We start from the raw sequence: 20,874 nt of genomic DNA on the forward strand, positions 1-20,874 counted from the left end.
TTGTCGAGAACTACCACTAACAATAAGGTCATCAACATAAACAAGAACATGTAGCCGTATATCCGCATCATCAAAGGTAAAGAGAGAATAATCCTTCACACATTGTTTAAAACCATACTCCTTCAAGGCACTAGAGAGCTTAACAAACTAACACCGCGGATCCTGACGAAGACCATAGAGCGATTTGTGTAAACGTCACACTTGTGTGGTATCATTAGTACGAAATCCCGGAGGAAACTGTATGTACACCTCTTCGTCTAAATCACCGTGAAAAAAGCATTATGGACATCCATCTGATGAACCTCCCAATCCCGAGAAACAGCAACCTCAAAAGATCGAACCGTAGTCATCTTGCACACTGGTGCAAATGTCTCTTTATAATCCAAACCCTCTGTTTGATTATTGCCAAGAACAACCAAACGAGCCTTATATCTCTCAAGTGTCCCATCCGCCCGATATTTCAAAGTGAAGACCCACTTACAACCCAAAGCCTTCTTTCCGGGAGGCAAACTCTCAACAATCCAAGTACCACTCTCCTCCAAAGCATCGATCTCCACACGAGCTGCATTCCTCCAATTCTCATCAAGAAATGCCTCTGTATATGTCTTTGGAATTACTCCAGCTGTAATGGTGGCGAGAAAAGCTCGATGGTGTTCCGAAAACTGAGAACAATCCACATATGAATCAATCGGATACCAAGTAGAATCAGTAAAATCGCCATCAGAAGCGGCAGTGACCGTATTGATGACATAATCTTGTCATTTTGCAGGAACAGATTTCTTGCGACAACCTTTCCCCATAGGACTCTCTTCCTCAACCGGAGCCGATTCCAGAATCTCTGTGTTTTCATCAGGGAAAAGAGGAGTGGATAAAGTGGAGGACTGCGGAGAGGACGGAGAACCAGGAGGAACAGGTAACAGTAGGAGAGTAGGGTCAGCTGTAGGAGGAGATGGAGCAGGACAACTCAAATTCTCCGGTTCTATAACCGGTTCAGTGACCACTAAATCTGAAGAAGAAGGGTAGGAGGAGCGTATGTCTGGCAACAACGGGGAAAACTCATCAAAACAGTCCTCATCAGGAGGTATCAAAACAGAGGAGCTGGGCGATAACATGGGCGGCGACGTAGGTGGAGATTTAACAATAGATGGGTACTCAGTTTCCATAAAGATGACATCACGAGAGACCGATATTACACCAGTATCAAGATTATAAACCTTCCAACCCTTTTTCCCAAAAGGATAACCAAGAAAGATCGATTTGTTGCTCCGAGAAGCAAACTTATCACCGTCCTGACGTTGATCAAGAACGTAGTAGAGACAGCCAAAAACCCGTAAATGAGCCATCGGTGGCGATCTTCCATATAGTACTTCGAATGGGGTCTTCTCATCAATGACCGCAGTTGGTGTGCGGTTTATCAAATATCCATCAGTAAGAGCATAAAAACTCCAAAAATCAACTGGGAGATTAGCTTGGAAACGCAAAGCCCGTGCAACATTGAGTATATGTCGATGCTTGCGCTCCACGCGTCCATTCTGTTGGGGTGTTCCAACACAAGAGGTCTCGTGAATAATGCCTTTCTCCCGAAAGAAACCACCAAGACTCAAAAATTCAGCCCCATTGTCGCTTCGAATTGTCTTAATCTTTTTATCAAATTGGCGTTCAGTAAGAGATGTGAAATCACGAAATGTAGATGTTGCAAGAGATTTTGACGGTAAAAAATAAATCCACACAGCGCGAGAGAAGTCATCAACAATTGTAAGGAAGAATCTAGAACCGCAAATAGCCATAGTCTGATATGGACCCCATAAATCGCAATGCACCAATTCAAAAACCATAGTAGTCTTATTAATGCTTAAAGGGAAAGGATCACATGTTTGTTTAGCACGAATACAAACAGCACAAGACTTGAAATCAAAAACACCACTACTAGGACTTTCAGAAAATTTTAACATCTCCATAGCTTTAGAGGAGGGATGACCCAAACGACGATGCCACATGTCCAAAGGTTGCAAATCCAAGGTCTGTGTCATCGCTGCGGCCTCCACACCTCTGAAAAAATAGAGACCATTTAACTGCTCACCTGCTCCAATCACCATCCGTGTGATGCGGTCCTGGACAACACAAAGTCTGTCAGATATCTGGAAGATGCAACCTCTATCTCTAGTTAACTGAGAAACAGAAATAAGTTGACACTGTAATCCATCAACAAAGAACACTCTAGATAGTTGAAGGTGTGATCCAAGAGATACTTTCCCATGTTTATTTGCCGTAGTAAAACGTCCATCATGAAGTTTAATGAAAACTGGAGCCATATCGCAAATATCAACTAGAAACTCAATGCTCCCTGTCATATGGTTCGAAGCACCTGTATCAATAACCCATTATTCGATAAAAAGCTTACCCGAGAGACGATCACACTTTCTGGAGTCTCGATCGTTCAACATTTTCTTCAAAGATTCCCATTGTTGATCGGTCAAGCCACTAACTCCAACCCGATCAGCTTCAGTAATAGCAGAATTAGCATGAAACACCGGTGGCATTGTCACAACCTGATTTGCATGAGCCGGGTCTTGCCATTTGGAGGAGTTAGAACCAAAGGACACACCGCGACGGTCTGCATTCGTCCCACCAGGTGCCATTTGTGGTTGAGGAGTAGGAACCTTTGAGCGAGGCCGATCGCCCCACCACCAGGGATAGCCAATCTTGCGAAAGCAATTCTCAGCCAAATGACCAGTCCTACCACAGCTTGTACACACTGCAGAAGGATCACATATAGACAGTTGAGTTCTGGGACGAGATGACGTTTGGACAGAAAAACTGACTCCATCATGTCGTTCTTCCATACATCGACTTGCCTTCTTTAATTCCTCATCTTGAGTAACCACCTGATATGCTTCATCTAAAGATGGCAAAGGATCACGGGAAAGCAATGAGGACTTCACCGCACCAAAGACATTCTCATCGAGTCCCATTAAAAACTGATGAAGCCTATCTTCTTCCCTTTCCTTGGCAATTTCTTCCATTGTTTTAGCTCTTTGAAAATCAGCAAGACTCGTCCAGAGCTTCGTGAGTTTCCCATAATAAGCCTCCACCGCCGTTCCTTTTTGGAGACAATTCGCAAGTTCAATTTTGAGTCGTTGAACTTGTTGCCCATTCTTCACCGAAAAACACTTTTGTATATGCGTCCATAAATCATAGGCTACCTCATGATGAGAAAGAGAACTGCTAAGATTTGGAGCCACCGTTAGTTTTATCCACGAGACTACCATGGCATTATTCGCCCACCAATCTTCAATATCATCCGAATCATCAGCCGGTTTAGGGATCGATCTATCCGCAAAACCAAACTTCTTCCTTGCCCTCAATGCAAGTCGTATGTTCAGTGCCCACTCATCATAGTTTGTACCTCTCAACTGTGGTTGAGAGATAATTGAGCCTGGATTATCTCCCGAAGAGAGATCATACGGATCTATCCGTCGCTGTGTCGGCTCAGATCATGACGGTCGTTCCTTAGTAACAGAAGACACATCTTCTCCGCTCATCGTGATGTTAAACTAGAGAGTATATCGAGAAGAATAGATCGATAATACTAAGGTCAAACAAAGAAGAAGAACGAGAGAAACAGGGAAAAACAGAGTAAAACGAGGATCGTATGACCTTAAAAATTAAGGTTTTGCTTTGATACCATGAGAAGAAACTAGATTCGTATAAAAGGTTTCTTGCTCTTATTCATTCACGGGCAAAGCCCTTATATACACTCATATTAGCAAACCCTAAGTACTTTACATATATTGCACTAAAACATCTATACAATATGGAAATAACACATAAGATCCCTTATAGATTTCGAGCCCTAAGCAGAAGCCCACAATATAATTAAGTTCTTCAAAAACAATCACCTAATTTTGAGTGCAATTCCCAAATATAACATTTCAACTTCAAACCTCAACCTCAATCTGACTATTATTATTACAATTAACTTCTAGGGAAAGAAAACAAAGAAAAAAAAATAGAAAATCATTATAAAATCGCATTTCAGTTAGAGTTAATCTTAAGACATCTACCCAAATCTTTATAATTAAACAAAGAATTAAAAAAGAAAAAAAAAACTTTGTAATTTCTTGCCTCACTAACCATAACCTTGACCGGGTCTTTTAGCATTGCCCATCTCCATTTCCCGTGTGGTCTGAATCTCGGTGCTCGACCAGGATGGGTACAAATCATATTCACTGATTGGATTACTATACAAATCTTGAGTCTCAAGTCCCATTTTCCTAAACTTGTTCACGCCTTCATTGTCTTGGCTCGAGTCATAATCTGTGCGTCCTCCGGATGAACCGTACACATTGCTGTTACCCGGTGTGATCCCTTGGTTCAGGTCTGACGGTGATATGTTTCCTTCCAGCACACGTGCAACCTGCTCGTTTTTTTGTACACCAATCACTCATTCGATTAGCACTATAAACATTTTAAATGACCAATATATATTTTATTTTTATTTTTTTTGTCAAAGACCAATATATATTTTATAAAACGAAAAAAAATGTAGCTAAAACATGTTGGCACATTGGTCGTCGTTCAAGTCAGTTTTTAATCAAGTGGTGTTGCTTAGATACATCAAAAGACAGAACTGAAATTAATTTAAATTCATGTTATAAACAAATATAATTATATATACAGCATCTATAAATAATAATTATTAAAATAAGGTATAGATATATTTTTATAGTTTTTATGTTCAAAGCCACAAACAAATCTTTTAATTCTAGGCGTATAGCTCAATATAAATATTTGAAAACTGGAAAACCAAATGTCTACCCCCTAATTAAAAAATAAAAAATGATTAATAAGTTACCTGGTCCATGCGAGGTCTACGGCGAGCTGTAGAGCGGACACAAGCTGCGGCACAAGCAACCATGCGAGCCATCTCTTCTCTGTCATACTCATTATTCAGCTTTGTATCAACCACAGCCTCAAAGTTGCCTACCTCGGATACTTGGTTAAGCAAAGGTCGTGCCTGTTCCAATTATCCACACACATAGATATTGTAAAACTTAATGTGAAGGTTAAGATTATTTGTAGTGATATTAATTACCCAATCAACCAAGCTATTATCTGCATGGACATTGTTTGCATCAATAGGACGACGACCGGTTATTAGCTCCAACAGCACAACACCAAATGAGAAGACGTCAGATTTTTCTGTGAGCTTTCCGCTTGAAGCATATTCTGGAGCCAAATACCTAATATCCACAACCAAAAGGTTCAAAATATGTAAACATTCACACAAACTACGTAAATGTACGTATTTAGTAGCTTCGAGATTATATTTACCCAAAGGTTCCCATCACACGTGTAGATACATGAGTGTTTGTATCAGAAGCAATCTTGGCAAGACCAAAATCAGCAACCTACAAGATAGAAGAGAGACACAGAAAATACAAATATGCTTTCACCAAAATATCATACGAAGTTACATATTATGCCATCATGCATGGAAATATTAAAAAGGAGAACAAAAAAAAAACAAGATAAACAATATATACCTTTGCTTCAAATTTGAAATCAATCAATATGTTTGAGGCCTTGATATCACGGTGGATGATTTTAGGATTGCCTGCAAATACATATACATACATGTGTGGTGAATAAACAAACATGGCTTGTATTTTTTTAAAAGCTATACATATTGTTCATATCTTAGACTTACAATTTTCATGAAGATATGATAATCCTTTGGCAGAACCAATAGCAATCTTCAATCTTGAACTCCATTCCATTGGAGGCCGTCCCTTCCCTATCACAAATTCAATTCCCAAAAAAAAAAAATCACTAATTGAAAACAGTAAAGCATGCAGTAAACCGTACGTAGAAGAGTTTAGTTTTTTTTTTCTAACCATGGAGGTGAAACTCGAGAGTGTTGTTGGGAACAAACTCATAGACAAGCAATCTTTGAGCATCCGCAATGCAATAACCGACAAGAGCAACCAAATGTCTGTGGTGAACTCGGCTAATGATCCCAACCTCTGCCTGAAACTCTCTCTCTCCCTGAGCACTCCCTTCTTTCAACTGTTTCACAGCAACTTCTTTCCCATTACGCAACATACCTTTGAACACGTATCCGAAACCGCCTTGCCCTAACAAATTGGCCTCAGAGAAGCCATTGGTGGCTCTAGACAGCTCCTCATAGTTAAAAGTGCCTTGATAGATGCCTAATGGAAGCCCTGGAGATTGTGGAGGAAGAACTGATTGATCCGAGTAGTTTGAGTCGTAGCCGCCGCTGCTACTGCTGCTCATGAAGTGTGGCCGACGTGGTGGTGCAGAGGGTGGCATCGGTGGTGGAAATGATGCATTTTGATGCTGATGTCCACGGTAAGGGCCTCCAGCTGACAAACACAAGAGTATCAAATCCGTAAAAAACGGTTTCTCTATGTATCCACCATATACAAGTTTAAAGATGTTAAAACAAAATGTATTATAACTTAATTTCTCAAAATGAATATTAATATACTTAATTTTCCCACATATTGGAAAATCAAATATAAATGCAAAGAAAATGTAGATAAATCGTAGAAAATGAGGAACAATATTATTAGTTCAATATTTGATTTATTGATTTAATTAATGTAGTTTAGGTCTTTGTTTTTTACCTAAGTGCGCAGGAGGTGTTTCTTCGTCTCTTCGTCGTTTCTTCTTAAAAATGAAAAAAATCAAAGCCAATACCACAACAAGCATAGCAACTCCTCCGATGGCGATGCCAACCACCAGTCCCGATGATAATCCAACGGAAGGGGAAGAAGGCGGCGGTGAAGAACCCCCGCCAGAGGGATTTGCTGGAAGTGGAGGGTTGAGAGTGCCCGACTGAGGCGGAGTAGGTGTTGTTGAGGGAGGCGGCGGAGATGGAAAAGATCTCGGCGGAGTTGAAGGAGTAGAGGGAGACGGAGGCGGAGGAGAAGAAGGTCTCAAGGGAGAAGGTGGAGGCGGAGATGAAGGCGTAAAGGGAGGTGATGAAGGAATGGTTGGAGATGGAGGCGGAGGAGAAGGCGTCAAGGGAGGTGAAGGAATGGTGGGAGAAGGAGGCAAAGGAGAAGGTGTCAAGGGAGGTGAAGGAGGCAGAGGAGAAGGCGTCAAGGGAGGTGAAGGAGTGGTAGGAGCCGGAGGCAGAGGAGAAGGTGGAGAAGGAATGGGTGTAGGCGGAGGTGGAGAAGGAACGACGGGAGGCGGAGTTATAGGAGGAACGACGGGAGGCTGAATTATAGGAGGAACGACGGGAGGCTGAAGTATAGGAGGAAAGGTGACGGGAAAAGGAACGGGAGGAAGTTGTGGTGGAGTTGACGGAGTGGAACCCGGAGACGGCGCAGATGACATCTCTCCACACAATTAGAAAAAACTACAACAGGATCAAAATAAGAATGTTAAAAGCGGGAAAAGAGGTCAGAGATGTGATATACTGCCACCAAGACCAAGAGTTCTGAGTTTTGATTGCTTCTTGTCGGAATTTGGACGATGGATGAGTCAATCTTTAAAAAAAATGTTTGGTCTAAATATATATATATATATATACTTACGAAATTCTCAAAATTTTACTGTTGTTTGAATATTAAGAAATTGAAAAGAGGAGAATATACGTAATATGCACCAAAACGAAGGAAAGAAGGGGAGTGCACCAGCATAAATACTAAGGCCACCTATTACATTGACGTTTCTACTAATTTATTGTTACTATTTAACATCAAGTTACACCAAAATAATCTAGTAAAACTCAAACAAGCAATAAATAAGTATTTTTGTTAACTTATATTTTATCAAAATGGTTTTTAATAGCAGGCCAATTATATCAAGTGGGATTCGGTCTAATTTCCAGATAATGTTTTTGCTCTTCAGACTAAGTAATACTCGTTTAAGTTTATGAAAATAACTATTATTGTATCAGAGTCAAATGTACTAGTATCATTATGTTTATCTTAGTTTAAACCAACCCACGAGCTTAATCTATTAAAAAAGAAAAAGGAAGTCAACGACGTAATTGCACTGATGATTTGTCAAGTTTGGTTTGGTCAAATGTTTTGTTTTTGTCAAATTGGTTCCACTTCATAATATTTGATTGAATGCAAATACCAAGACATTTAAGAATGCATCAATTTTTGTGGATTTTCAAGTGGTATTATACAAGAAGACCAAAATGATTTCGTAGTTCGTGGACAAAGGTTGCCAAAATGGCTAAAACACAACGTCCACTGTCAATTGTCTCTATAACCTTAATTATTCCATTTGTTATTTTGCGATCATCTACACATATTTAAAATTAATGAATTCAACGTCCAGAAAAGTCAATTGTTAGTTTGTAATCATGTTCAATTTTTAAATAGCAAACAATGAAACGACATTGCACGAATTGGCATTTGGTTTCTCGTTCGGTTATATTGATATAACAAGTTACACAGTTTAAAAATTCTATTATCTTATTACAACTTCTTTTATCAAAAGAAAAAACCAAAAACTATCTAATAACAACCTATTTCAAATAGTAATTTAAAAAATTATCTATACAAAATTTAAATTAATATAATATATAATAATTTTTCTGATTATAATAAAATTTTGGTATATTCAGTTTAGCTGCACCATGGGATTCTTGCATTACTAGTCCCAACTATTTAACTAGACGACGTTATCTTTTCGCGAATATATAAAGTACATGCTGGGAGGTTCGAAGGCACAATCAGAACTGTGTATAATGCATCAGAGTCATATTAGGAACCCATTCAGTTTAACTCTCAACTAAACCAAGTGATGCGCAGTTTAGTAAGACTGATGAAGTATTACCTACAACCTTCATCTCTTTAACTTTGATACCCAAAAAGATAAAGAAAAAACTTTCACTTAAACTCCATATATTTTCTTTAAAATGATCTAGTAATGGCAATTACTTTGTGCTATCAATAAAATTACACATCCTTCACGTTACATATTACTCAAACATATACTGATGGACACACTTCATTATACTAGTAATACGATATTATACACAAGAAGAATATTTGATCAACCGACGCAAAGCTCATTATATAATTATATTTAAGAGCCTTAAAAACCGAGGAGACGCCTCATGACTCCAAGCAGCTCCAGATGTGATGTCATCTGTGGGAAATGCCCGATCGCGTCTTCGATGATCTCCACCGTCGTTTTCCCTTTAATCTTCTCCTGCATGAAGTATGCGACGGACAGAGGCACGACGACGTCGTTTCCTGTCTGTATGACGTGGCAAGGCACTGACACTTGTCCCAAAAGCTCTCTCTCATCGCTGCCAAACACTATCTTAGCTAAGGCAAGAGCCGTCTCGGGCTTCATCTTCTTAAGGCACTTTTCGAATCTTTGGACTGAGACAGAGTCTCTCGAGTCGACCACGATGGAGGAGAAAGCAACCGCCCATGCCTCGTAGTTGGACTCAATGTTTGAGATGATCGTGTCGATGTCTTTTGACTCAAACCCTCCTTCGTAATCCTCACAGTTTATGTACCTATATGCATTTCAATCTAGTAACGTTACTAAATTTGATCATCTTTATATATTAATTTGTACGTTGCATTAGACGTATATTTATAGTCAAACATTATCAACTTTTGCATTGATTACACTTCCTCACATATAATTATAATAAATATCTAAAGTAATCAGTCAAAATATGATACTTCAAACAATTAATTCCCATTCAATAATTTTCTATATACAGGAAATAGAGATTTTTTAGTTTTTAGTGGTCCACGTGAATCGTGATATATTAAGGTTAGTACTTCTAAGTTCTAACTCAAAAACCATCGACAGTAAAATTAATAGATTGATTCATATGATAGTTATATATCATCATATTAGGTTTCATATAATTAATTTTCGATGTGAGACAGGAGATGTACATATATATATATAAAGCACACATACACATGACATATATATTGATATGCATGTAGGCCGTAGCTAGCATATATAAATGCATCTATGTATATATGCGTAGACTGCAGGGAAGTTAGAAGTAGGACAAGATGTGATGATCATATGTCATATTCATCCAACAAGCTAAAAGCTGATCATGTCCACATGTTCAACACTTGGTAACAGTTACACGTACATATTACATATGTCATATAGATATCATCCACATAAAAATCATTAAATATCAGCTAATATAATATATTATCTTAAAGCATACTTCGTTTTTGTCTTTTCTCGTGAAACACATATTCACAAAGGAATATTGTACGATCGATGAAAAGGTATCACTTTAGACCTCTCTTTCGAGCGCAAATCATAATTCTTCATTTTATTTACAGATATATTCACATCATGATTAACCTCTTTTTTAACTATATATATCCAATATATAGACCTAAATGATAACATAGCCTCATAACTGGATTACACACAGGTCTTTGATTTTCACTTCTTATTATAATTAAGTGGAAGTACGGTTGATTATTAAGAGCGAGCTTTACCTGGGAGAAGCACCAATAAGAAGAATATTTGTAAATAAGTCGGGCCTTTTAATAGAAGCAGCACAACCGACCATCCCCGACATGGAATGGCCTACGAACACGACGGGGCCAAACTCCAACTCCTCCATAAGAGCAATGAGATCGTCAGAGAAGGCATCAAAGGAGTTATACTTTGAAGGGTCATAAAGAGTTTGGTCTTTAACGGTTCCAGAGAAAAGCCAGTCAAAGACCAAAACTTTGAAAGATTCGGACAAGACTGGTATCATCTTGTCCCATATCGACTGATCGCCTCCAAAACCGTGTGCAAGGACCATCGATTTCTCGCCAGAACCGATGATCTTGGCGTTCATAGCGGATGCAAGGCTGGATATATTCTGATTAACCACCATGGTTAAGAACAAGAGAACTTTGTTAGCTGGGACAACTTTGATAAGTTGTGTGCGTATATATAAAGGGAGAGACGAGAGATGGATTAGGTCTATGGTTCTTAATTGACCTCCAACCATCGATTTTATTAGGCTCGCATTTTATGTACATCCAAACATTTATGGCCTTTTCAACAATGGCTGTTTTTGTATTCATTGTCCATCTACATAGCATCTTAGAGGATAAAACAATATCCATCATAAATAAATATCTATGTGAAAACGAATCTCTACTTTTTGGTATAAAGAAGGTATATTTATTTGGACTCGAGATAAACATTATAAACTACTTTTGTTTGTACGTGTAAGTAAATGCGTAAGCTAACTTGACGTATAGGAATCAACATGATTTCGATATACACATAATCATAAATCTTAATCATGTTTTAGTCAATGAAAATGAAGCACAACGACGAATTTTAGTAAATTAATTGTTATAAATGTTTGCTAATCATATGAGTACTCATATAAGAAAAACGTATAATATGACCTTTCGCCTAGCAATAATACAACATTTTTGTTTATGTCCCTCAGACTTATTACGTAGGGTCAACATTTTTCGTTGTTGCTAACGTTCAAAATAAAGGAAATGAAATAAAACGATATTAATTAATTGTGATTAAATGACTTAGTTTGTAAAACTCATATTATAGTATAGCATACACAAGTGATCCTCTTTTAGTGATTTGATATTTCAAAAGTAGTAGCTGTGCATGGAGTCAATCTAGCCACCAACCGGAAAAATTGGTTATTAAAAAAATGTATAAAAACGGAGATAAAAAGTTGTACTTATTTGACTTTTCTTGTAAGCATGCACTTGACTTATGGAGTAGTTGTTATCTTGAATGCTTAACCTCTTTTAATCGTCTCCACTATATATCGCATCTAGTTGACACAATGACACCTAATCCACATGTAAAAACCATAAACTTGCATCTAGCTAATTACCATCCATCGATATCTAACCTTATATATACCAACTTATCTGGTCCAAACTCTAATCTAGTGATAGCAAAAAAAAAAATCTAGCTTTTAAAATGTTAAAACCAAAAGGACTTCCAAATATTGGTTCAAAGGTTAAACGAGAGATAGTTTGGTCCAAAAGAAAAAGACAAGAGGCACACAACCGCACATGAGGAATCTGGATCGAGGACCAGACCCCAAAAGTTTGGTTTTGTCCATACCTTGTCATTTTCTTCTTCCAGATTTGGCCCAATTATTATTCTACGATAAGTTCAAAAAAACTTATTTGAAATTTCCAATATATTTACCATTTATTGATTTGGTGTAAATATATAAATACATAATGTATTTAGTTACCTCTAGATGTTTTATTTGCATGTATAGATGTCACGACTCTCACTTTTTTACATCTACAAAATGAAATCACTCTATTTTTATGATAAACCACTATGTATAAAATTGATTTAATTATATAATTCATTTCGTAGTTAAAAAAAAGTCGTAGTAAAGGAATGGACTATACCTAAATTATAATTTTTGAATAGTAAAAAAAAAAAAAAAAAAACTCAATCGGTTATGTCCAACTTCTCCACAACCAACTTGAAGTTACCTAACTAACATACTTATCTGACATAATAATTTCGGTTCTGCACAAGTACAAATTAAAAATATGATATGATGAAGGAAAAAGCTTAGGGTTGTCGTGTAGTGATTTGTATAATGTGACCAACAAGAAGAAACTGCAAAAAAGGTGTACGACTAACTTTTCCTCCACCTCTTAAGCCCTCCTTTTACCTTCTCCGTTCATACATCTTTCTTTTTACTTTACCCAAATTAGTCCATTTTTCACACTGTTAAGTCTCAATATATGTGTATATAAAAGGAAAGAAGAAAAAGGTAGTTCAGCTTTTACTGTTTGTAATTTAGGTGAGTTATGTTGAATTTGAGAAGCTCTTTAACTTTGTCCTAAGATATGTAAAATCTTGACATATCACAAAAATTGGGAATTGATTTGAGTTAGACACATAGAAAGAGAGACAAACAAAAAAAAGAAAGGAGAAGGGAAGAGAGGAGACTAGAGAGAGTACAACTACATATTGCCTTTTGCTTTTAAAAGCCGGTTCCTACTCTCTTTCCCCGACATAAATGACTGTTTGTTATCCATACAAAGCAATATACACACACACACACACATGCACCACCACGTGTTTTGTTCCATTACAACTCCTATTATACCAATCTCTAGATTTTATGTTACTTCTTTTGTAAACTCTTTTACTTTCAGACTGGACAGTCAGAATCAGATCAAAGATTAGTTTAACAAGAAACAAAATATTTTTATCATGGTAGTTTTGTTTTTTCTTGTTTGTTTACTATGCAAAAAAAAAAAAACGGGGTTAAGTTAATTTGCATGTGTTATTGGTGAAGCGAGCGAGTTCTTCCGCACATGGTCCACTATCATGTGTTCGAAAGAGACCAAAATCAAAAGTTATCATCATTTAGTACGAAAATGATATCTAACTTACTCTTATAGGATTACCCAATACGTCCGACATCCACACATTTGCCTTTATATGTAAAGGCTATTGCGTTTAAGATAGTAATGCTTTTATGGTTTAGCTAATTATAGAGTTATAGACAAAGCAAGTTCTATTGCAAAACCTGTGGCTATAACTGTAATTAATAGAAGGGAACAATGAAAGCTTACAATAACCTTTTTTGCAAATTTTCATCATTCATAACCATGCTCTCAAAGTAGTTTCCTTTATATGAATGAATATACAAATTTTTGTCCTTCGAGAGAGATCATAAAGGGAAAAACTATTGTTTTGAGTATCAGACTTCGACTGGAGACAATGGAGGAACATCTACTAGCCGTTCAATTGTTTCCAGCTGATCATATGGAGCAATCTGCAGAACAACCAAACCCAAGACTCTTAAAATCTCAACATGTTTTGGTATGTTAGTTTTGATTTCAAAGTTTTGTTATTTATACCTGGCTAAACCCGTCGGGCCAGGTTATTGAGACAGCGTAGTTTCCCATTGGTCGTATGTCTTCAGGTTCAATATCTTCTGCTACATCCCCAAACTGAATTTTTTGCTCTCCAGTCCATTCATCCTGTTTAAGGAAGATACAAAAATTAACACTTTGAATTCTTGTTTTTAAGTTTGAAGACAAAAAACAAAGGAAGCTTTAGGATGAAGTGGATTCTCGGACTGAATGTCTTCCATACCACGCTTTGGGCAGATCGATCATTTCTTCTGACAGTTGCAGGGTGCAGTAAGAACTCTTCGTCTGAATTTGGTACCTTCACTCTAATTGCCTTGAGGTACTTGTCGTATGTCACAGCCGTTGATACTGTTATAAACATACAATACACATAAAAGAAAGAGTCTTTCACTTTACCTCATGCATTTGATACTATAAGAGAAAGGAAGGGTTTATTTTTACGTGTTTGGTGTATAACTTTACCTTGCTGGCGTATCTTGGCGCATTGTTGCACTACACATACACCAAGATCCTGGAACGTTCTGGCAACGTCACTTAGAGGATCCGACACTACATCAGGAGTACCGCTATCCCCTGAAGCAGATAACTAACAATCGAAAAGGAATAAAAGAGAAAAAGCTCTTTAGAACAACAAGTCCACTAATATTAATGTTCTATCACCTGATATAATGAAAGAATGAGATGAACCTTCCAGGGACATTCAAAGGGGTTTTTCAATAACTAAAGTCAAAAGCTAAAGATGCAAATGTGCTACTTCACAAAAGTCTACATCATATGTATATATACATACCGTTGGTCTAATGGGGAGGTCAAAGAGGTGAGGTATGCCGAATTGCTTGACAACCTGCAACCAGAGAAGTGTATGGTCAGAAGTTACCTAAATGTGCTTAATGTGCATGTCTCTGTTGAAATTTTCATTTTGGTATACGCAAGTGAAACTAAGAGACGGCATAAATCAGCTACCTCAGAACCTGAACCTTTCCCAAAAGGGTAATAACGTTTCCCATCAGCGTCAAAGTGGCTCATATTCTCCACAACAGCAACACAAGGCACCTACTCCGTAGAACCAAACAGGAAATAAATCTCAGAAGTTCATATCTGTTTGTTGAACATAGAGAAAAGCAAGTTCACAAGCTCCTTATAAAGGAGATTTTGTGATGAAAAATCTGGAATTGAGAAAGATACCTTCAGTTTTGAGAACATTCGTACACCTTTTGCAACATCAATAAACGCCAACTTTTGAGGGGTGGTGACAATTACCGCTGCTGTCAATGGCGCAACCTGATAACATGAATATTAGCCATAGCATCAGTAGAAGCAATTACTATTCATCATACTTCAGTGTCTAGCAAAGTTATTCAGATGTTACTTGCTAAGGGAAAAAGCATTGGCACTCAAGACAAAAGTAAAATATACATGATCGTATAATAATCAGAACCGGACCTGGCATAAGGTCAGTTGTATATCACCAGTTCCAGGAGGCATGTCGATAACAAGATAATCCAGCTCTCCCCTGCATCAAATTACCAATAAAGATTATGACTTTTTTTCTCTAAAATTAGATCAAGTCATGATCTTATTGTAAATGAACAAACCATTCAGTTGTTGTAAGGAGTTGGTTTATAACACCAGACACCATAGGACCTCTCATTATGGCACGCCCTTGTCCTGCAAATCCAAATGAGACTAGCTTTACCCCTATGTATTCTGTTGGAATGATGGTCTTCGTCTCTGGGTTCTATTATACATAATAACTCGAAAAAATTAGTCCTTTGGTCTTACAGTCTTACTACTGCTATCACAAAGTGAGTAAGAGTATAATTACCATTTCCAGTATACGGCTCTCAGGATTGACCATAGTTGGTAGACTTGGACCATAGACATCAGCATCAAAGATGCCGACTCTAGCACCCATACCAGCTAATGTATAAGCAAGATTTACGGCTACTGTTGATTTTCCAACACCACCCTGAAATGTTCATCTAACAACAGCGTGTCATGAACTAAAGGGATGGAACTAGACAGTTATGGGCAGATTAGTTTCTAAGTCTCAAAAGAAGAAAGACCAAATCCTGTTTTATTTCTATGTTCCCTGCCTCATGTGAATATACACCATAACTACTTTGGTACAGGAGCATGAGTATTCCCTATTTACTAAGCTACGAGGACACACATTAGTACAAAAAAGAAACATCAAGAGCTACACAGACTGGGAATTTATTGGAAGATATTTGTACCTTGCAACTTGAAACAGCGATAATGTTTGAAATTCTTGATAAACCAAAGGGAAGCTGCCCTGCAAATATGGGTTTGGCTGGTTGTGCTGACATTGTCACATTGACCTTCTTCACCCATGGAAGTGCGGCAACTACCTCATTTGCCCTGTTTTCAAACTACAAAAATAATTTGTATAATGTCATATTATATAAATCCAGCAAAAACAACTAGGATATACTAAAAACTGATTCATTTACTTATAAAACTAAGAATATAGTTCCAAAATACTCCTAATTAGTAGTGTGATAAAAGAATAAATGGATGGTTTTGTCATGTACCATGTCCTTGACTGGACATGCCGGTGTTGTGAGCTCCAAACGGAACGAAACCTACAACAGAAGACCAAACATTTATGTTTCTGCAGCCTTGATTGAACAACAATCCAAAAACAGAACAATTTGGTGAAGGATAAAAAGTATTATTTATCACCTCTCCCAAAGCTTCATCAATTCCCAAATCTTTCACAAAACCACAAGAAACAATATCTGTTCCAAAATCAGGATCAATGATCTGAGACAGCGCCTTCAACACATCTCTTTCTAATGTTTTGTCAACACTCTCACCAGTACTACTACTAGCTGTTCAAAAACGCATGAGTTAATCTCACTTTATAAGTAAGTACTACACAAATAAAAAACAATAATCCAACGGCTCATTTAATGTAGTAGCTAACTCAGACTCCACTCAATCAGACCATAACCTCTCTCGTATATATATATCTAGGAAAAGAGAAAAAATTTATTACCTTGAGCGGAAACAGCTTTAGTTACGGATAGATTCTGAGAGACCCGTTTCAGGAATCTTGTCCTGGAAGAAGACTGAGAATGGAGAAACAACTTGTGAGAAAGTAGCAGTGTTGTAATGCAACAATTGCTTCTTCTTCTGGACTGAAACACGAAAGAAGGATGATGTCCCAACGACTGAGGAGGATGGAGAAGATAAACTAGAGGAGGAGCTTTTACATACATGACTAGAGCTATTTCGATGTACAGGATGAGCTTTTTTAGACAGACGAAGGAGATGATGATGTTTATGGATTCTAGACCACACGTCTATTGTTTTCTTTTTTCATTGTAAAATTTGGTTAGGTTGATAACGACAATTATCATATTGGGTGGGCTTTTTTCTGAAAAGGGCCTTCATTTCAAAAGAATAAAATATTTTTAGGGGTTTATTATTTAGTGGATTCTAATGGATTCAGAAATTTTTAAAAAAAATTATATGTTATTTAATAATTGATTTTTTAAAATCAAAACTATGTGTTATAACTTATATGTTATAAACAGATAATCATAATCACTTCAATCTTATCCATATTTTTTTAGTCCCCAAGTTACTCACTTATATATTGTATGTATGTATTTTAGCTTAGTCATTAAGTTACTGTACTATACATATAGTCAATGGAAACAAGAAAGAAGTAAGAAGAAGTAACAACTTCCTAATTCACTTACCTCTAGTCTCTCAGCTTTTATCATTATTATAGTATGCATTATTATACTACATACATATACACATATACATATATAATAAAATAATATTATATATTTTGCGTTACATTTTATAACACGTTATCAACACGATGTCTTTACCGCTGGAGCTTTTACGAGGTAAGTAAATTCATATTGTTTTAATTATATTTATAGAACATAAATATTATAGACATCGTGAAATTATATTTTTTTCTGGATTAATCGTCATAAGTTGTAGGCGTTGCCTCTTTTATGATCAAATCTATAGCTAAATCATATCCGGATAGATCGATTGATATATGGTAGGCTTTGCCTCCTTCACGATCAAATAAAAGCTATGTCTTTTCCGGATAGATAGATCGTTATATATGGTAGGTTTTGCCTCCTTTACGATCATATATAAAGCTATATAATATTTGGATTGATCATTTGATATGGTAGGCTTCGCTCCTCCTTCACGATCTAACAAAAGGCTATGTCCTTTCTGAAAATATCAGTTTTGCTTTCTATACGATCAAATATAAGGCTATGTCATTTCCGGATTGATCGTTATACATATAGAGGTTCTGCCTCATTCATGATCAAATGAAAATCTTGTCTTTTCCGGATTGATCGTTATATATGATAAGCTCTGCCTACTCTACGATCAAAGAAAAGTTATGTCTATTAAATTCTTATATATAAGGCTATAGCTCTTATTTTATTTTCTGCATTTATATGTTTGTTTATTTAATTTTGTTTATTCGTAAAAAGTAACTATATGTGTTATATGAGATTTAAAGACAACAAAATGTCTTTAAAATCAAAAATATATTTCTCTTATGAGAATATATGAAGCACATGTCAGTATATCATAGACAGTGCAAACATAATTAGAAGGTTCAGATGAGTTAGTCTCTCAACTTTCAAAGACATCAGATTCATAATTATTGATGTCTAGTATTCTCCGAAGTCTCAAAGAAACTCATGAAGTTTCAAAGACATTTTGTCTTAATAAAATTATTATGTTGAGACTATAAATAAATATGGTATCGCAAGATCGACCATATTGGAGACACGCATGTATATGATTATATCATGCAAAAAGAAAGATGGCAAAATGATAGTAAATATGAAATTCCTTAATGCTTTAAGCATAGTAAATATGATATTAAAAATCATTGAGAATTTGTTTAGAGGAACAAAAATTCTTTCAAAAGTATTGCATGTCCCCGTTCACATTTCAAGAGGTTGTAAGCAGTGCACTTCATTCATATTTCAGGTAACATCTAATTTATGTTGAATTTATTTAAGTTTATTTAAATTTCTATTTATTGTTTATGGAGTTGATGGTTATATACCTCCTCCTTAATTATGTAGTAGGTTATGCCTCCATAATCATATAATGTTGGCTCATTCACCATTCTTTTGGATTAACAAGCTCACTGTATATATATGATGGTTTGATTTCTTTAATAAATCTCCAAATTATACCCCAAATATAACCGATCTAATAATAAGATTCGGTCAAAGGTGAACATACATAAAAGTCATCATCTTGAGAGGAGGTAATACTAATCTCACATCTTATAAGGATCTACGATAATAAACATAACTAAAATCAGTATGTTGTTGATTCTAAAGTGGGATTCAGTACGAGATAAATGAACTCTAAGAGTTATCATCTCGAGGAGTAGAATTAAAGGAATCCCACATCGACAATAAGTCGATAAACTTTGGTGAATTTGACACCCAGAGCGATATAACTTTGGTGAAGTCATACCCTTTAGTTTATCACATATATATGTCGCATATGATAAAGTGGAACATATGTAATGTTCATCTTGAAATGAGCTATGATGAATCGTTTATAGTGCAACTCCAAGAGATTGCAAAACGGTTCTTGGTGATTTAATCTCCATGTTAAAACATGGAACATGCAGTTTTGCATGTAGTCAATATTATATATGAGACCAACAATTTATAAAGAAATATTTCTTCCATGTTATATATTCATGGTTGGAAATTAAATATTTCTTATTTTGAATCTTATAGGTGTGTGATATATATTATAAATGCTCCTCCACACCGCATAAAAATATCATCCATAGAGGATGAAATATATAGATGTGGGAGATGAGTCTCCGCTCTAATAATATAGAGCCATCTTATGAGAAATGTGCGTAGTGCAAGATTTGCAGATCATCAAGTTGGATGATAAAAGTTTCCCTTCATTATGGGAGAATCATTGAATAATTTGAATCTTTGAACAAATGAATATAATGAATATGAACTTAAAAGTTCAAAAGTTCAACAGATCACTATTCAAGATATATGTTGCAAATCAAATGCAAAAAGTTGATGGATGAGATTTCATATAATTATTGATCCTCACATAAATGAATATGAACTTGTAATTCTGAGAAATCTCACATCCCATCTAGAATTGCTCCAATAAAAATATGTCTCTGACGGATGACTTACATGTCTATGACACATAAGAAACGTGATAGACTACTTTGGTTCCTAAGATAAATAAAATCCTCAGAAAAAAAGAGCTAATTAAAAAGAGGATTATACTCTCAAAAGAGGGGCAAATGAACTCGTAAAGAGGAGTAGATAAACTCTTTAAGAAGAGCTAATAGACTCCTAGAGAGAAGCAAATATACTCCTAAAGAGGGGCAAGATACTTCTCAAGAAGAGTAGAGAAATTGATTGATATGGTTAATAACGAAATTAGATACCTGAATAAAATCATTTATATAATGATTAAAGAGATCTCGATTAACCATTTCATTACAGGAAATATGGAACCAAAGACATAATGCCGACAATAAAAATGTTATATCGCACAATGTGATTAATGAGGATCATAAATCTCTACTTTGTCTGATTTGTGAGTGTATAGATATACATATTGGTTAATAAAGACGTAATCAAGTCTATATTAAACTCGTATGAAAGACGAGTAATTTTTGGACTCGTGGTCTAAGCATAAAAAGGGTATAATGATATATAACAAAATGGTGTGTCACGCCATGTTTGGTTAAAGTACCCTATATCAATCAAAATTGATGTTATATGATGACTTGAAATACATCTCATGGGATGCTCAAAGAGCTTATCCCGAAAAATATATGGTATCATAATTATGTTTTCGAAAACACATAACAGTGATGATTTTAAACATCATCAAATCTCTTGAAGAGTTATTTGGAATAAAATATCTTGGAAAGAAAAATGTCTCCAAATATTTC

At 36.1% G+C, this 20,874-nt stretch overlaps 4 protein-coding genes across 5 annotated transcripts; all 4 read right to left on the minus strand.

Moving 5' to 3' along the window:
- Window positions 1–1,780: 1,780 nt before the first annotated feature.
- Window positions 1,781–3,721, minus strand: LOC147949820 (uncharacterized). Its single transcript, XM_087509030.1, has 2 exons — window positions 2,402–3,721; window positions 1,781–2,111 (listed from the first exon to the last, which is right to left on the minus strand). Exons 1-2 carry the CDS (start codon window positions 3,267–3,269, stop codon window positions 2,077–2,079), a joined length of 903 nt encoding a protein of 300 aa, XP_087365156.1. The 5' UTR covers window positions 3,270–3,721; the 3' UTR covers window positions 1,781–2,076.
- A 206-nt stretch (window positions 3,722–3,927) lies between these two features.
- LOC104789419 (proline-rich receptor-like protein kinase PERK2) lies at window positions 3,928–7,448 on the minus strand. Its single transcript, XM_010515119.2, has 8 exons — window positions 6,651–7,448; window positions 5,898–6,386; window positions 5,711–5,797; window positions 5,547–5,617; window positions 5,335–5,411; window positions 5,096–5,243; window positions 4,856–5,017; window positions 3,928–4,417 (listed from the first exon to the last, which is right to left on the minus strand). The coding sequence occupies exons 1-8, from the start codon at window positions 7,366–7,368 to the stop codon at window positions 4,130–4,132; spliced, it is 2,040 nt and encodes a 679-aa protein (XP_010513421.1). The 5' UTR covers window positions 7,369–7,448; the 3' UTR covers window positions 3,928–4,129.
- Window positions 7,449–8,877: 1,429 nt separating this feature from the next.
- LOC104789426 (karrikin insensitive 2 receptor CA) lies at window positions 8,878–11,146 on the minus strand. Its single transcript, XM_010515125.3, has 2 exons — window positions 10,491–11,146; window positions 8,878–9,520 (listed from the first exon to the last, which is right to left on the minus strand). The coding sequence occupies exons 1-2, from the start codon at window positions 10,994–10,996 to the stop codon at window positions 9,088–9,090; spliced, it is 939 nt and encodes a 312-aa protein (XP_010513427.2). The 5' UTR covers window positions 10,997–11,146; the 3' UTR covers window positions 8,878–9,087.
- A 2,323-nt stretch (window positions 11,147–13,469) lies between these two features.
- Window positions 13,470–17,266, minus strand: LOC104789433 (fe-S cluster assembly factor HCF101, chloroplastic). Of its 2 annotated transcripts, none has more exons than XM_010515134.3 (14): window positions 16,912–17,266; window positions 16,596–16,744; window positions 16,445–16,495; window positions 16,127–16,282; window positions 15,715–15,858; window positions 15,485–15,627; window positions 15,333–15,402; window positions 15,075–15,170; window positions 14,853–14,942; window positions 14,680–14,733; window positions 14,352–14,475; window positions 14,113–14,237; window positions 13,875–13,997; window positions 13,470–13,789 (listed from the first exon to the last, which is right to left on the minus strand). In XM_010515134.3, the coding sequence occupies exons 1-14, from the start codon at window positions 17,132–17,134 to the stop codon at window positions 13,715–13,717; spliced, it is 1,623 nt and encodes a 540-aa protein (XP_010513436.2). In that variant the 5' UTR covers window positions 17,135–17,266; the 3' UTR covers window positions 13,470–13,714. The 2 variants fall into 2 exon arrangements, with proteins under 2 accessions (XP_010513436.2, XP_087313625.1); XM_087457499.1 differs by having other exon boundaries at window positions 15,715–15,871; window positions 16,912–17,230.
- Between the last annotated feature and the right edge of the window lie 3,608 nt (window positions 17,267–20,874).

This window comes from Camelina sativa, chromosome 1, assembly GCF_030686135.1.
Source record: "Camelina sativa cultivar CO46 ecotype springtype chromosome 1, ASM3068613v1".
Lineage (NCBI taxonomy): Eukaryota > Viridiplantae > Streptophyta > Magnoliopsida > Brassicales > Brassicaceae > Camelina > Camelina sativa.